The sequence below is a fragment of the Fringilla coelebs genome (genome assembly GCF_963513975.1).
Source record: "Fringilla coelebs genome assembly, chromosome: 1".
In the NCBI taxonomy this organism is placed as follows: domain Eukaryota; kingdom Metazoa; phylum Chordata; class Aves; order Passeriformes; family Fringillidae; genus Fringilla; species Fringilla coelebs.
This window is the reverse complement of record NC_140028.1, coordinates 85028511-85045992: the sequence shown is the minus strand read 5'-3', so window position 1 is coordinate 85045992 and position 17482 is coordinate 85028511. Positions and strand designations below refer to the sequence as shown.

At 45.6% G+C, this 17482-nt stretch overlaps 1 protein-coding gene across 1 annotated transcript in view; it reads left to right on the top strand.

Annotated features, from left to right (window-relative positions):
* IRF4 (interferon regulatory factor 4) overlaps positions 1-13199 on the top strand; it is a 76600-nt gene extending 63401 nt beyond the window's left edge. The window contains 7 exon segments of the mRNA XM_084201336.1: positions 201-387; positions 1163-1251; positions 1806-1947; positions 3723-3830; positions 5139-5492; positions 9376-9488; positions 11433-13199. Of these exon segments, the coding sequence (XP_084057462.1) occupies positions 201-387; positions 1163-1251; positions 1806-1947; positions 3723-3830; positions 5139-5492; positions 9376-9488; positions 11433-11576 (1137 nt within the window). The 3' untranslated portion in view covers positions 11577-13199.
* Positions 13200-17482: the final 4283 nt, after the last annotated feature.

The window sequence follows — 17482 nt, the reverse complement described above, 5'->3', positions numbered from 1 at the left end:
TACCATGCTGCTATTTTTCAGTCTAAACCTGTAGGGGGTAAATTCATGAACAATTCATGCACATGTAAGCACACACATGTATGTTGTTTCAAGCATTATGCCTTGTACTTCATTCTTCTTTCTTTTTTCTCCTTCCTTTTTTTTTTTTTCTTTCTCTTTTTTCATTTTTCTGCTCTTTTGCTTATCTGAAATGTTTCCAGGCTTGGGCTCTTTTTAAAGGAAAGTTCAGAGAGGGCATTGATAAACCAGATCCCCCTACCTGGAAGACAAGATTAAGGTGTGCTTTGAACAAGAGCAATGACTTTGAAGAACTGGTGGAGAGAAGCCAGCTGGACATCTCAGATCCCTATAAAGTGTACAGAATAGTACCAGAAGGAGCCAAAAAAGGTAAAGCATCTCAAATTCCCTGTGTAACAGAATGTGAAAATGTCTCATTGCAAGCATATGAGGACTGAAGTGTGCTTTTCTGGAATGACCCTGCAGCCTTTTTAAGTCTTTTAAGGGACCAAAATGAGGGCTCGAGTGCAGCTTTTTCTGGTGACTTGAGAGGCTGCGTCTGCGGGAGGACTGCTGGCGTTTGGGTTGGAGCACTGAAAGGGAGCCCCTGCAGGAAGATGCAGACAGGCGCCTGCACATCACTGGAGGAATTGCTCTTTTAGCTGGAGCCTCCCTGCCAGTTCTGTGTAGTGAGAGCCAAGCAGGCGGCTCAAGGGACAGGCAGAAAAAAAAAAAAAAAAGAAATTGCATGCTGGATCTAGGTTCTGAATACAGGGAAGAGCAATTTTGGGGCAGACAGTAGGTAACTGCCTTAGGGGGATAGGAGCTGGGAGTGAGGGATGCCCAGCCTGCAGCCTCCAGGGCAGGGGCAGGGCTGTGCCTGCTCTCCAAGAAGGCCCCAGTGCCAGGCAGGCCCTGTGAGAGGAAAGGCTTGGCATCACTGTGCTCTAGGCTGGGACACACTGTGCTGGGGGGCACTGCAGAGCCCAGAGGGACAGACTGCCCAAGGGGGGCCGGGGAGTCCAGTTCCAAGTGGGCACTGGAAGGCATTTTGGTCCTTTCTCTGTTCAGTGGCAGGTTGTATGGATTTGCCTTATTGTGCTGATTTCAGATTTTTTTAAGATGTGGTTGATGTAATTTATTTTCATCCCTCTCTTGAACACAGGTGCAAAGCAGATCAGCATGGAGGAACAGCCTTTAATGATGAACCATCCCTTTCCAATAACATCTCCTTACACTGCACTACCATCCCAGGTATGGCATTAGTTGAGTGTGTTGATTGGTGCCTCTGCGCTGAGCAGCACAATTTCTGTGCTATGTCTGTCCTTGCTGGTGAGGCTCTCAGGTTCTCCCTGTGAAGAAACTTCATTATGAGAACTGAGAAATTGAGAAGCAACTTTTCTAATGTCAGATGAGGCCACAGGGCAATTGATTTCCCTTGGTGTTGTTTATCCCAGAGTAATAGCTCTTTTCTGTTGGACAACAGTTCCTAGTGCACTGCCATTCTGTTGGTGCCAGAATGCGAGCACCCAATGAAGCCTTGCTCTTTCAAGCAGACATTTACCAGCAGTGCTTTGGCTGCCTTTTGTTATTCCACTCCTCTTATTATTTACACCAGTGGTGAGAAACTCATTTGAAAGCCTCACTGGTGGCGGTGGCCAAGTGCCATCCGCGTAGCCTGGGCACAGCTCAGACCTCCATGGGCTTTGGCAGGGAAAGTCAAGGAGCTGAGATGAGAAAGCTGATGCAATGCATAGCATTAGTTCTGACAGCTGCCTACTGAAAGAATACCTCTTTAAATTGAATAGGTGCCAAACTACATGGTGCCCCATGAACGGAACTGGAGGGAGTTTGCCCCGGAGCAGCCGCATCCTGACATTCCGTACCAGTGCGCCAGCATCCCCTTCGCCGCTCGCGGCCACCACTGGCAAGGGCCCGCCTGTGAAAATGGTGAGACACCCCTGTTTAGGGCTGCTTGCTGAGGCTGGCCACCTGGAGGAACCTCAGATTCCTCAGCCTTATTATTTGTGGCTTTGATTGGAATTAGCAGATGTGGATGTAGAGGTGTGCTGGGTTCCCTTGGAAGGGACCCACCTTTGTCCTGGCTCTTGCATCCGCTGCCACTGCATGTGTGGTGTGTGGGCTGTGCAGTTCTCTGCATTGATAGAAATCAGCCCCCAAAAGTCCTCAGCTGTCTCAAAAGCCCTGAGCAATAAAGAAGGCAACCAGCCCTCACAAAAACCCCAAATGGGAACATATGTTCTTTAGCTTTTTTCTCTGATTTTGGACTTCTTGAGGCATACACCAGTGAGGTTTTCCCTCCAGCCTTGTGGGTTAGACTGACATTATTCTCCCTAGGGGAAAGCTGGAATTATTACTTTATTTTAGTGCTGTGGCAGTGGGACAACTTGTCATGGATTGAGACTCTCTTGGGGCTGGTACAGCAGAAACAGAATAAAGGAATGTTTCCTTCCCCAAAGATCTCACAGTACCAGAGCCTAACACAATCATGGCTTTCCAAGCTCTGCGTCTGTAGGAAAAAGCCCAAATTGTAAAAAATTGGCAGTGCAGAACCTTGCAGGGAATAAAACATAAGAGAAAGGGAACTGTGTGCTGTAGACCCTTGCAGGGTAACTCACCTGAGGATGCAGGCGTTTGCTTTGTGAGGAGAACCACCTGGTTCAGAAGGGCAGGAAAGGATGGGAAGCAAGAAAGGACCCTTGGAGTAGGTGCTATATTTTCAGAGGACAGCTGTCTCCCGGTTTTAATGCAGAGAAATTTTTGGATCGGCTAAAAAGTAAATACTCAGTGCACTGCAACTTTTGCTGGCAGTACATTGGAATTATTAGGCAGAATGTTTTGCTCTTTAGTTGAGTTATTTGCTAATAAAAAAACCAAGGTAGCAAGCTGAATGACCTCTGCCCTGAAGTACATCCTCTGCAGCACTTGCACACATTTGGATCCTTTGCTGAATTTGTAGGCTGTTGTTAGTGGTTGACAGTGTGTTTCTCACTGGGCTATAAAATGCATCAAGAGATGGTGGGTGTTTTTTATCCCAGTTACTCCAGCTCCTGATTGTGGTGAGTTTTGCCGCTGGGAAAGGTAAAGTGTTCTTGTCTGCAAGTCACTTGCATCATCCTCCAAAGACTTTTATTGGCATTAAGAAACAGTGGGAAAACATCAGTTGTCCATGGTATAATCCACTTACTCAAAGGCACCTGTTGGAACAGTTTAGTAGTTCTAAATAGTAGTTCTGCTAATAAAATCCTAATAATCTTCTGCTGCACATTTTTCTTTACCTACATTTAAGCAGTGTTAATCCCAGCTTTATTGTTATACCCATCATGAGTAAAGTTTTTTGGAAATATGAATTGTTTCATGAAGGCAACTTTAAAGAGCACTGTAGTCTAGTTAAAAATGTAAATTATTTCTTTAATGGAATAGCATGTTAAGTAAGGAAAAGGACCAGGGGGAATATAGAAACACTAAGGGATTATTTCATGCAGACCCAATTGAAAATATAGTCCAGGTGACATCTGGAGTGATTGGTAGAGTTGGCCTGCCTGGAGGAATTGGGAAATAGGACCTTTTTAAGAAGAAGGGGAAAAAGAGAGAGTATTCCTGTTGGGGCCCAGGAAAACTCACTTTTGCATTACTGTGATCTCTGGGCTGGCTTTTCCTCTAGGATTTAGGCCTCTGTCACTGACTTTTGTTTGTGAAAACAGGTTGTCAAGTGACAGGAACCTTTTATGCTTGTGCTCCTCCTGAGTCCCAGACTCCTGGCATCCCGATTGAGCCAAGCATAAGGTCTGGCGAAGCCCTCGCTCTGTCAGGTAAGGTCCATAACCCCCCAGGCTTCCTGGGGAGCTTGACAAGAGATTCCCACTTCTGGCTTGGCCAGGCACAATCTCTCCTTTCAGATTAAAGGAAAAAGGAAGGAAAAAAAAAAAAAAGAAACCTCTTTAATGAATGAATTTGGGTGTATGGTTGTAAGTCTGTTTTCTAGGATACTTAAGCGCTTCCAGCCCCAGCTCCAAGGGATGGAGGTGGTTAAAGCTTATGGAAGTGCTTTGCTAGCTTGTGGTGTTAGTGCTGGGTTGCTTTGGTGAGACACCAAATCAGACCAAATCAGGCCTTCCCAGGGGAGTTTGGCACTTTAGGAGTGTCGGTGACTTAAGGCTCAGGTTTTAATTTGGGAGGGCCCCCCCAAAATTGGTAGTGCTTGTTGTGCTCCTGTTGGTGCATCTGGCCTTGCTCTGCTTTGTTATTCCTGGTGAAAAAAAAAAAAAAAAGACATTCAGGAAAGAAAAGGGAAGTTATTTCAGCCAGGTTTGCAGATGTCTGGATGCTGGGGAACTTTCTAAGTAATTCTGGGAAAAGGTGTGGGACTGTGCTTTTGACGGAGACAGTGGATAGACCTGTAAAGTGCTGCTGGGTGGGTTTCTTTAGTGGGATTGTTCTCCTGAGCCAGGGTCAGTGTGGGTGTGAGGATGTGTGTGTCTTTGTGTGTGTATGTGAACATACATTGTACACACATGTATGCACTATATATATTTTTCAGTGCTGTGTGAGTTCGTAGGAGTCAGCCAAGTGGACCAAATGGCCATTTGAAAGCAAGGAAGGGGATTTTGGGTACAGCCCTGCTGGAGCTGGAGCCAGCAGTTGCTTCTCTCCAGGCAGCTGAGTGCAGCTTTGCAGGTCCCCTGTGCAGGAGCCTTTTCTATGCAAAGTCTGGGGGAAACGCAGCTACTTCCTTGTTAAATCTGAGGAAGTGTTCTGAGCCGGTGGGTTTAATTGTGACGTGAACTTGGAAAATGTGACCAACATCAACTTTTTCTCTGCAGATTTTTTTCCTTTTAAATGGAAATGTGAACTTGGTGGGATTTTAGCTCCTACCAAATTCCCACACATGAGTAGCCCTTTTAATAAGATGAGAGAGCATTAATGCTGCTGTACCCCAAAAATTTTAGTATTTATATTCTTTTTATTTTTTTGACTAATATGACCTTCTGGGTGACGCTGGGCTCAGAAATCTTATGCAAACTTGTCTCTTGGCCTTAGCACAGATCTGAAACGTTAAACCTCCATACTAATTTATCACAGTGATTGTTTTTTGTTTGCCTGTTTGTTTCTCCTTGTAGACTGCCGACTCCACATCTGCTTGTACTACCGTGAAATACTGGTGAAGGAGGTGACAACTTCCAGTCCTGAGGGCTGTCGGATATCCCACGGCCAAAGCTACGAGGTCAGCAGCCTGGACCAAGTTGTCTTCCCTTACCCAGAGGATAATGGCCAGAGGAAGAACATAGAAAAACTACTGAGCCACCTGGAACGAGGAGTAATTCTGTGGATGGCACCTGATGGCCTGTACGCTAAGAGACTTTGCCAGAGCAGGATCTACTGGGACGGGCCGATGGCGCTCTGCAGTGACCGACCCAACAAGCTGGAGCGGGACCAAACCTGCAAGCTCTTTGACACTCAGCGCTTCTTAGCAGGTAATTCCCACTCTGGCTTTGGTACCCTTTTGGAATTGTCACCTGGTCACTGTCCAAATCAGCTTTATGGGAGTTCTTCTCGTTAAAGTGAGAATTGCCCCTTGATACTTCTGGGCAAATGCAGCCCAGGGGTGCTTGAATCCTGAGTAATCCTATCTGCTCTCTGCACATTTAATGCCCCTGCACAGACCAGCAGGAGTCAACTGAGGCTCAGCTGGTGACACCCAGTCTCTCACATTTCTATATGAAGCATAAGGAGGAACCTAGCAAAATAGCTTTTCCCATAAATTGACACAGAAAACTGGATCCTCATCTTGGATTTGCTAGTCTAAGTCCTGGATAGGTCTGTGGTCTGCACTTGCACTCCTCTCAGCTTGACCCAGAGCAAGCCTGAGGTCTTGCCCTGAGTATAGAAATTTCAGTAGCAAGCCTTCTTTTCAGTCTGTGCCAGTGTCTAAAAGATATCTAGGAATTCAAAAGGGTTCCACAAACTCTGGAATTTCAGGACTGCCTAATATTCTGGAGGCACATACCTTACCAGAGCTCTCTGGAAAGGTCTCCTTTTGCACAAGGCAGTGCAGAGGAAGCAGGGAAGTGCTTTAGGACAGTGCCTTCTCCTTACAGCCCATGAAAGGAAGGGGAAAGCTTCAGCGCCACTTCCCAGCACACCTGCACAGGTAGAGAGAGGTGAGCTGTCCACTCAGAGAAACTGGTGGGAGATGGTCGTTGTCCCAGAGGACAGCTTGGGCAGCAGGAATGGATATTGGTCCTTTCTGGATATTTCTGGCATCACTTAGAGGTGAACTAAGTTGCTGTGGTTTGGTGTGTTTTCTTACTAGAACAGGACATCAGCACTGGCACGACACTCTCAGGGGAATAATGCCTTGCAAAATTAAAAAAAAACCCAATAAATGAAATCCAAATCATCAGTTTTAGCATACTTTATATTCCAAGGTTGATACTCTGTCCTAGAGAAACAGCCAAGAAAAGATTGCATTTAAAGAGAGAAATCTTATATAGATGTGAGAATTGACAGTTAGAAAGGGGAATTTGAGGTCAGGCATTGGGCTGGGCTTCAATCACATGCTAATTTAAAGATGTATAATTCTGCGCCCGGTGATGGTTTTGGAAATCCCTTTCCCTTTTCTCAGGTGGTTTTTTAGATGTGCTCTGGGTTATTCCAAATGGTTGACAGGACATCTCTTTTTAGACACCTAACCCCAAAGATAAGCTCAAGCAATAGTTATTTTTCACCCCTCCTAAATTACTTATGCACCAGTGCCCGTGCAAACCCAAGTCTGTGGTTGCAGTCACAGTCTGTGGCGTGTGCAAAGTGAGTTTTTGCATGTGATGATGCTCAGTGAAGTTTGGAAGTGAGTTGCCATGGGCCTGACACATCTGCTGTGTTAATTGAATGTGCTGAGGTCCCAGCCTGCAAGCAAGCTCAGGGATTCCCGTACGCTGGAAAACCGGGACTCCCCTGGGAAGAGAGGCGGATGATCTCTGCCAGGAGAGGGAATCATGAACAGCAGAGAAAGGGACAGATGCAGAACTGCTGTGAACCAGCCACAGCTCCTGGGAAACCACCGAGGAGCTGAACCCTACAATGCAAACTGCACTGGAGCACGGGGGCCTGTGCTGAGAAGCCTCTGCTGCTGAGAAAGCTAAAATGGGGCAATAAATCAGAAACCAGGGGAATGGTGTCTGTGGAGAGAGATAAATGCATTGTAATTGTTGTGAATGGGGCTGGGTGGAGGGTAGAAGAACAGAGGAAGAGAGCTTGGAGTGTGAGGGTGGCAGCCAGAGAACAATTGGTGGGACAGAAGGAGTGGCAGCTGGAGCAGGAGTATCATGAGGTGGGAAAGGTTTGGGGAGGCACATGGGGAGCCCTTTGGTGCTGGATGATGCTCTTGGGCCTGGAAAGGAGGACAGAGCGAGCAGAAGGTTTTGGAGGAGCGCAGGGCTAGACTCAAACCATGATTATCCTGGTGGTGGGAAAGAAAGGGCTTTCTTCTCCAGGTCTGTGCTATGGGCACTCCCACAGGTACTCAGGATTTGGAGAATTGCTGAGGCCAAGTAAAACAAGGGAAAGAGGAAGTTGAAAGAAGTTGCACATCAGCTGGATTAGCCATGGGTGGATCGTCCCCCTTTGTCCTGTAGCAGCACAGAGGGAAGCAGAGTCCCATGGAAAATATCTCTTCTTTCTTGCCTTATCCCCAGAGGGGTATGGCACACTTCAGGAGTTTCTGGGGAGACTTTGGAGAAAGCTACATTTTACTCCATGTTTTAAGCGAGCTGCCCATAGTTTTACTTGTTTTACTGGCCCTCTCAGTAAGAGTAGTAGTCCAAGCCAGGGTTGGGATAGCCACTGAATCCACACCTTGGTCTGAAAAGCTTGCAGTTAGAATAGGAATGGCAGGGGTGTGTTTTGGGAAAAGATGCATTTGTCATGTCAAGTTCAAAGGCTCTCCTTTCCCTTTCTAGCAGAGAGGGTGCTTCATTATAATACATTTGCCTTAATATTAATTGCAGCTTTTTCCAGAAAGCATGAACAGGGTTATAAATTAAAATGGAATGTTTACCTATCAGCTGTGTAGAAACATACACTTTAGCAAGGATATTGTGTTAGATTGAATTTTCGCTTTTCTGGATGGAAATGCAGGGTCAAAACAGCAACATTTGGTCCACAACACTGGAGATTCTGGTCTGAGTGGGAGTACCTTATAAAGGCCTCCCCTGCTACTTTTCACAGGGGACACTGACCATTAGAATAATAATATTTCATCATTTCACTTTGCACAAGGTTATGGGTTAGCCAAGAGAGTGCAGGGGCACAGAAGACGCAGAGAGCTCTTTTGCTGGCTCAGTACATGGCTGAAGTAGAGCCCTTTCCCCTTCCTTACCTCAGTGTGATAATGACAGTGTGACAGTGACCTTACCTCTGTCACAGTCTGGCTGTGGCTGATTTTTGTGCCTGGCAGTGTTTTGTGTCTCTGGCACTACCAAGCCATTTCAGTGCTGCTCTTCTGTGTCTGCTTGAATGGTTCCCTTGGATGGTACCAGTAGTGTCTGCTCCAAGGGTTCTGCTCTCAGGGTCCCATAGAAGTACTAACTGGAAGATATCTTGGTTTGTGCATATGAAATTAATTGTGAGGCAAAGTAAACAGAAAAGTTGCAGTGTTGTAACCAGCTCCCCCAATCCGAGGGAAGGTCTCCAAACCCCGTGTCTTGTGCTTACCTTTTGTCTTTTTCCTGAGCTCTCTCATCAGCCCCTGGAGGTACTTTATCTTCTCCACCGTGCTCCAAGGTCATCCACAAAGTCTGTCTTACTGGCCTGCACTGGTTTTGACTGGAGCAGGGTTAATTTTCTTCATAGTGATCCTTGTGATGCTATGGTTTGGATTTGTGACCTAAACAGTGCTGATAACACAGGGACTGTTCAGCTGATGTTGAACAGTGCAAGCACAATGTCAAGGCTTTCTCCTTGTCTCATTCTGCCCTCACAGGCTGCAGTCTGGGGTGGACAGGAGTCTGGGAAGGGGCACAGTCAGGGCTTCAGCAATCCCAGCTGAGGGATATTCTATTCCATATGACCTTGTGTTCTGCACTAAAACAGGGCATGGGGGAATTTGCCAGAGGTTGCTGTGTGTAGATCAGCCAGTCACGAGTGATTGCCTTTTACATCCCTTGTTTTTCTTTGTTTTGTCTTCTTTGTTTGTTTCTTTTTACCCAATAAACTGTCTTTATCTCAACCCACACTTTTTTTTCCTTTTGCCATTCTGTTTTTCTCTCCCATGCTGGTGGTGGGAGTGAGAGAGTAGCTGTGTGGTGCTTGCCTGTCTCCCCTGATTATTCCACAGCACGGTTCTTTCTCTCTTCCCAGAGCTGCAAGCCTTTGCTCACCATGGACGCCCGCTGCCGAGATATCAGGTCGCTCTGTGCTTTGGGGAGGAGTTTCCAGATCCACAGAGGCAGAGGAAACTAATTACAGCCCATGTAAGTAGGATTTCTGCCTTACCTAAAGCAAGTACACTCCTTGGAGGATGTGAATCTGCCAGTCAGGCTTTTGTGCCTCATGTAGGTTATGAGGGAGGTAGTAAATTGCTGGAGATGCAGCACTTTCCAGAGCAAGGTTTAATCCCCAGATCTGCCAAGGACTCACTGGAAGCCCTCAGTAGGGCAGAGCACCTGATTTTTCCCTCTCTACAGAGCATTTTGTGATCAGTTGCAAATCCTATCTAAAGCTGAAATGTACCTGGAACTGCTGGGCTGTACTGGTATCACCACCAGCCCAGCTGTGCAGCTGCTTGGGCTGCCTGGCCACTGCAGGATGTGGTGCTTTTACACCCACTGTGCCTGAAGGTGCTCCAGAATCCCAGCTTGCATCTCAAGGGCCTCAGCCCTTGAAGGGATGCAGGGGCTGCCTGTGCAGCTTCAGGGTTCAGTAGCTGTCAGGCTCATGGGCTGGCTGACCTCAGTTCACACACACTCAAAGCTGCTGTTTCGGGATGCTCTCTGAGAGAGGGTGATGGTGGAGACTGAGACCAGGTACTTTCTGAATTGGCTGGTTTGGCTCAAAAAACCACAAGAGAGGTGGTGGTGATGCTCACATTAGTGGCAGGGCTTCACTTATTGCATTCTTGAGAAGAAAACTGGTGTCTCCTTTGAATTTTTCGAAAGCCCCTTCAGTAGCAGGATGGGTGCCAAATCAGGTTTCTGCCATAAGTTGTGGCCTCTACTTAGCTGTGTAGCTTTTGTGCTGTCACAGTGCTGCCTGGCAGATCTCTGGCATGAAAGTTGAGAAGCTCACAAATCCATCCTGAGCTGTGCAATGACTTATTAGAGATGGTTGCCCATCCCTGACTCTCCTTCAACTTTTTCCCGTTCTTATTTTGGCTTTCCAGCTTTCCATCCCTGCTTCGTAGCATCCTCCCTTCAGCCCTCTTATCCATCTCTTGCCCTGGTATCTTCTCTGTGAGCCTGTACCACCTTCTCTTTCCAGAGTTTTACTTCCCCTCTGCCAATTGCTCAGTCTGCTCATCCTCTTGATCTGTCCTGGCTTGTGGGCTGGTGGGACTCCACCATCCCACCAAACAGTTACGCACTGAAAGCTGCCTGGGGCACCTGTCCCACTGCCTTCCCATCTCCACCTTGGCATTTATTTCCTCCAGAACAGTGCCTGTGTCTTTTAATATGGAGGGGTTGGCTGACCAGCAGGAGAGGGTTGTGAGCAAGTGTCATCCAGCCTGTCCTTCACTGAGAGTAAGGAGAGCTTCAGGTGTTTGTTCTCAGTGTACAGCTCAAATATTTACAGTCAGAGCCCAAAGCCCTGAGAGGGAGTGGTGGTTTCTGAAGAGACAGAAGTGAAGGCAGTGTTAACTCATACAAATCCCACTTGGTGGTTGAACAAATTTCTCATCAGAGCTTGAATGAACAGAAACCTAAAATGTTAGGTTGAAATCTAGCTTCAGACACAGTCATTTGGCAACATATCTCAGCCTACCTGAGGGCTCCAACATTTCAAGTGAAGTTCTCAAAGTACTTTGCAGTGCAGACAAGACTTTTGGCATGTTCAACATGTATTTAAACACTTGGAGTGGCCGTGGGCATGTGTGTCCTGTGGGCATTGCTCACAGCCTGGGGCTGGCTAAGGGACTGCAATTTTTTGTCCATCATTTGTGTCACTGCTATAGTCCCTTATAATGAAGGTGGTGAATGTAAGGAGTGTGTGCAGGTAGTGAAACACTTGGCAGCAGAACTAGGCTAGGCAAGGCCTAGTTTTAAACAGAGATTAGTGAAACCATTGAAATTATATTCCCATTTTGGGAAGCAGAACTGTTCTGCCCCAACTTGTTTTTACCTTAAAACCACCCCGAATAACTAAGATGAGGAGTGTGAAGTTTTGTCACGTGTCTGATTAACATTTTGTCTGTTCTTAAGGTTGAACCAATGTTTGCCAGGCAGCTGTATTACTTTGCTCAACAAAACAGTGGACATCTGCTGAGAGGCTATGATTTACCAGAACTTGTGACTAGTCCAGAGGATTATCACTCATCTATTCGCCATTCCTCTATTCAAGAGTAAGAGCCTCAGAAGGAGTGGTTCTAAAGGCACGGTAAAGATTGTGCAGAGTGGAAGAGCAGATCTGGGTCACGATTTGGACATCCACAATCCCAGCTGGATGCGTTCAGGGGTACAATGATAGGAAAGTGAGCAACTAGGACAACTGTATTGTACAATAAAATTGACGGGTCTTCAACATTTGGATGCTACGTCTCACATGGGGTTCCACTGTTGCTGAGAATTAACTCAAAACTGACAAAATGATTGCTGTGTTTACGTTTGCTTAATGTTCTTCTTGGCTTTTGAGGACCGATCCTTACCGAAGACTTAAATCCAGAGTTTACACTGTTACCTTTGCAGGGCTATTTATTTTGGATTACTGATCTCAGGGAAAGTACATAAATTTGCAGTGTTCCCAGTTTGAAACTGTAGCTACTGTAGGTGGGTAGCAAATGTAGATGGTTTATTGAGAATAGCTAATACATGTACGTGGTTATAAATTTAGATTCATAAGTGTGATGCCTATTTTCTTGTATAGAATATTTCAGTGTATTTTTTGAAAACAATGCAATTCTTCAGAGACATATTTTTTTAATGCCTGACTGACACTTGTCCTGACGACGAATTTTGTTGCTGCCATTGTTGTTATTGGATTAGCCTCCATGATAGCAGTTTCTAAAGTAATGCATTTATGGTACTGTGTTAAGAAGAGTGACCGTTCAACTCCTATTACCTGTGAATTTAGTGGATTAACCACTAAAATTCTAGAGTCCCAAAGAGTAGGTTTATAAATAAATTGTTTTTTCCTCATAATTTGTAGCTACTATGCATGCATTATACATACAGGTATGTATGTATGCATGCATGCATGCATGTATGCATTAGAATTAAGTTGGCAGACCTTGCAGATAGCACAGAAATGGTCCAGCTACCCCTTTTTGATGTCACATACATAAGCCAGGTTAAAATAACCACCACCCGTGACTTAGACAGAGCCAAGTCTGCTGTTTGTGTGCACTTGCAGCTTTCTTGCAGTGGTACTGGAATGAATGTGAAGGGAGAGCTCAAGGAGAGCAGCATTTAGCCTTCTGTACTAAGGCAGTCAAGGAAATACTTGTTTGAATGTTTGCAGAATTTGATGCAGTTTGCAGCTGTCCGTGGTAGGGTACTGTTAGAAAGACAAAGAAGTCTGTTGGGTGTGTGTGTCAATGTAGTTTCCTTGCTGGCAGGCAGACCATGTGGTCTTAGCAGCTTTCATTCCAGAACATGATCCCCCTGTGCTTAGCAGACGTACTTCACTTGACTTCCTAAATGAGGAAGAAAAAACGGTACTTGGTCTGGCAGCAGACTTGTGTTAGGGACTTTGAATTTATACATCTTAAAGATGCATACACTTTTGGGATATATTATCCCCCTCCTTCTCCACAGTGCCAAGCAGAATGAACAGATCATTTCTACTTTGTTACTTGAAGGGGTATTTTTGCCTGGCTTAAAGATTTTTGTAGGGGAGACCTCTTTCTTAGCCATTTAAAGCAATGTTCTAGGTGACCATCTGAGATTCGCATTTGCTTTTGTCCGGCATGGACATTTTACTGAAAGGGACTTCTGTGTTCAGACTTAACTGGTACAAGACAAATATTTGATGTGTTTTTCACTTTTTTTCTAGTGGTTGTTGCTTCATACGCTCATTGCTTCAGCTCACCTCTTGGAATAAAGTTCTATTTCCCTACCAACTCGGTGCGTATGTGTTGTTTTCAGTAGTGGGACAGACCTAACGCCTGTGGTTCTGCACTGTGAACCTGGGCAGCGCTGCTGGCTGTCTATGGGGAACTCTGTTCTGAGCCAAAAGTGCAGAGAAAGGTCAAAAGGTAAGGATTTTTGTTTACGGAAATGTCTGCAATATTAGCCACAGGTAGCAGAAAAAGGGAAAATAGGGAGGTTCCCCTCCGGCTGTTGGTTTCCAGGTCCATGGACAGTGCAGCAGAGCCCCTGCAGCTGGGGATCTGGTGCTGTCAATGTTCTGCCCCTCCAGGGCTTCTGGGGCTGGGCACCAGGTTGGTACTCTCCTGCCCAGCCCAGCATGTGGGGCTCCTCTGACTGCCACTTAGTTCCTGGTTGTTAGAGTTTCCTGTGCACTTTAAAGTGAGTAAAGCTAGGAAAGGGTGTAAAGGGTGATGGTAAAGTGAACTAAAGTAGTGAAGTTGCAAAGAAGAGGGAGTTTACCAGGTAGCCCCTCTTTGCTGGAAATCAGGGTCCTGAGGGGTTTTTGGGTGCAGGAGCTTACGGAGCAAGCAAGGTGTGAATACAGTCACAAGATCTGTAAAGCATCTGAAGATGGGGGGGAGAGTATTTTCTCTTTTTGTGCAGACTCCTATTGACTATCGAGGTGCATTGTAATTTTCGGCTTTGGAATGTGCTTTTAATTATTGTCCTTGGAGTAGCATAATTTAAAGACAGCAGCTGTGGAGAGGGAGGGAGGGAGAAGAGCACCATCTAATTTCTGGCCAAACACAACTTGCATGGAGGAATGGCACAGGGGGGTGAGTGGAAGGAAAATCAAGCTGTTATTTGTACCATAAATTGTTTTGCAACTTAAAGCTGCATTTACTTTTGTGACTATTTCTTACTGTTCAAAATAACTGTGAATCCTAAAAGTGGGGAAAAAACAAAAAGCAAACAAGAAAAAAAACTGGAAACATTTTCTCCTTTTAGTATCTTTTTTACAGTTACTATGTGAAAGCATTTGAGGTACTTCCTACCTCTGTTAAATTCTGTTTATAGTTTCTGAGGTCTGCTTCCTTCCTGTTATGTTTTCGGTGGCATTGTAAATGACATGTTTTACTCCTGTCAACACTGAAGGCATAGCTGGTTTTTTTTCTCAAACGTTTTTTGTGTCAGTATTGGTTTTTCTGATTTTAATACAGCCACAGTTGCAACCGTTTCTTCAAAGGATTGTGTGGCAGAGAAGCACCTATATTCCAAATTTGGTTCTGCTGAGTAGTTTGTCTTTAAACTGTATTAGCCTTAGAGGGGTTGTAGGTTAACCAGAAACAAGGAGATATATTTTAAGCTGAAGTACAGTGTAATGGGTTTTGTGGAAAAAACGCAGGATTCACGTGAAAACCCCTGTGGCCTTTTAGACGGGCACATTCATGGTGTTTACATCAGCGTTTGTCAGCAGCGTGGAGGTGGGGAAACACCACCCTCGGCACATGGCTTTCAGGAAAAAGTAAAGCATTTTCTCTTGCACGCTCTCAGATCACTGTCTGTGTATGCTTGTAGAGAGGCAGGGGGGAGGAAGGAGGAGGGAAGAGAGAAAGAGAAAGAGCACTCACCAGAAAGGCCAAGCAGATTGAAACAATCGTATCTCCTTTCCCAGGCAGAACTGCGTGTCAAATTTAGATGAACTTGGATGGAAAGATAATAAAGATTGCCAGGGTGGTTTTTATCTGAATTCTGATCTGGCTGGTGGTAGGCTGAGAGCTACTGATTTTTGACTTAATGCTGATGGTTTGATTGGGTCTGAAGAGATGTCAACAGGTCCCTGTGACTCGGCGTAGCTGTGTGCAGCCATTCCAGCACTTAACTTTTGAGTGTGTAGTCAGGTGAGCACATCCTTGTTGCATCCCAGAGGAGTGGTCACATCCACTAGGACCCACAACCAGCTCCACTGCTGAGCTTCAGGAGCCAGCTGGCCCAATGCCTGTAGCATGCTCCATGCCCTGGCTGTGCTGAAATGACACTGAAGGAGGAGTTAACTTAGGTGTCTCAGAATAAGACTCTTGCAGTGATAGATGTTAAATAACTTACGAACACACTGACTATATGGGTTGTTGTTGTCCTTTTGCAATAGGAAAAGGCAATCACCTGTGCCTAAGTGGAAACTGAAAAACAAGCTAGATGCCTTGGTTCTGGGTTTGGACTTGTTTTTCTGCTTGGCCCTAGCAGAGACTGACTGGACAGCTGATGTCTGAGTGGTTCTGCCCAGGGTGATGTTCCACGAAAAGGCAATTATCAAGGGTGTGAAGAGCCCAGTCCAGGTTTTCATCTCTTAGATGGGAGTAGTGTCTGGTAAACAATGGCAATGAAACATAGGACTTCATTTTGCAAATGCATTTTTATTGTTTCTGCACAGCACGGCTGCCTTGCATGTGTCTGCAGGCAGCTGGCAGCCTCCTGCTACTCCAGCTACGGTGCTGCCAGCTGAGGCCAGACCTGTTGTGCTGGGTACTTCTCTCAGATCAGTCTTCCAGGCTTCAGCTATCATTTCCTGCTCCCTACAAAAGACAGGTCATGAATTATGCAAAAATTCTGTCTTTTAAGCTAAGAGAATAGACAGATCCAGGTGACTTTTCATAAACCACAGCTAATGCATTCCCTCCATATTTCTGGGAAGTGTTTTCATCTTTGACCCTTAGGCTTTCTGTGTTTTGATTTTGAGACCAGCTTCGGAATTCTTGCTCTAGGAACGTCTGAAATCCAAAAACTTATGGGCTCTGGTTGTCCTGCTTACCTTTCCTAGCCAGGCAGAAATGACGTAGTATGAGTAAAACCACGTCCCAGAGGAAGTTCTGTGAATGCCCATGTGAACGTGGTGAGGTTAGAGAAGACACTTGCATCTCACCTGAAACATGCTTTCCAAGCTCTCCTGGCTATGTGCAAGTGCAGGGTGTACATGAAGCACATTTCATCCCATCCTCACTGTATTGTTCATCTTGCTCCTTTTCACTTCCTTCATGAAGACGTTTAAATCTGCATCAGGCAGATAGAGAGCCTTGATTTCCTCAGGTCTGCAAGATGCAGATTCTCTCTGACCTGGGTATGGCCAGCACAGCACAGGCAGTGGTCAGATGCTTTCAGGTTCAAGCACTTCTGTGTGTCTCCAAAATGCATTAGCCTGTCATTGTCCATGGAAAAGTCCTACTCACATTATCAGGGACTATTTATCTCATTCAATCTTATGCCTTCTCTTCCTGGACTATGATGCCTCAGCAAATGGTCATCAAGAAATTCCCTCTCTTCCTGGTGGTTGCAGCCATCTAGTAATGTGCATTGCTAGGTACCTTGTTGTGGTCTAGCTAACCCTTTTGACTCTCTCTTGGGTCCTCCATCAGTTTTCCTCTACACTGGCAGCAAGACCTAAAGGCAGACAGTGCCTCTTAGTTGAGCATGCCAAGCAGGACGGGGCACAACCTTTGAAGGTTAGTCTCTAGACAGCACCACAATTCCTGTAATTGTGAGTAGATGTTCTTGTGTCTTCCCAGCTGTGATTCTGACCCTCAAGCCCATGAACTGATCAGCAGAATATAATCATGGTGATCATTTAAGCTAGGCTTTCCTGTAGGAAGCTGGTGTGCAGCTTCTCTTCACCCAAGGCACCACATTCAAATTGCAGTTTCTCAAGGTGATTGAATCAGTGGTTTCTCATGCTCCTGTCAGAGCCATTCATAAGTGTCTCATAAAAGCAAAGGCTGAGCATTTCTAATTTCTAGCACAGAGAATATAGCCTCCAATAAAATCCCTTTTAGAGCTAGATATCCTACTTTTTTCCTTTCAAACTTCTGGGTTTCATGATTTTATATCCTCAGAAACTAAAGTTATGGGTCAGGCCTTGATACATCTCCAATAGCTCATTTTCATTTCCTTTTTTCACACATGATCAAGAGGTTTAGCCTCCTCATGACTGCCCCCTCCCACAGAAAAAAACCCATGCAAGGAGTAGTGAGAGAGAGACTTCAAAAACAGGGTGAGTGACCTCATCTATTGTGGAGACGTCAGTCTCCAAGAAATAGGAAAGGTCAGAGCTGTTTAGAGCAATGGGGTTTTCACAATTCAGCTAAAAAACCCAGACTGTGTCTGAAGAGTTCTTGGTGCCCTCACCCTTTATCTCATCTTTTCCCAAACTGGTTGGTGACACTCCATCCAGA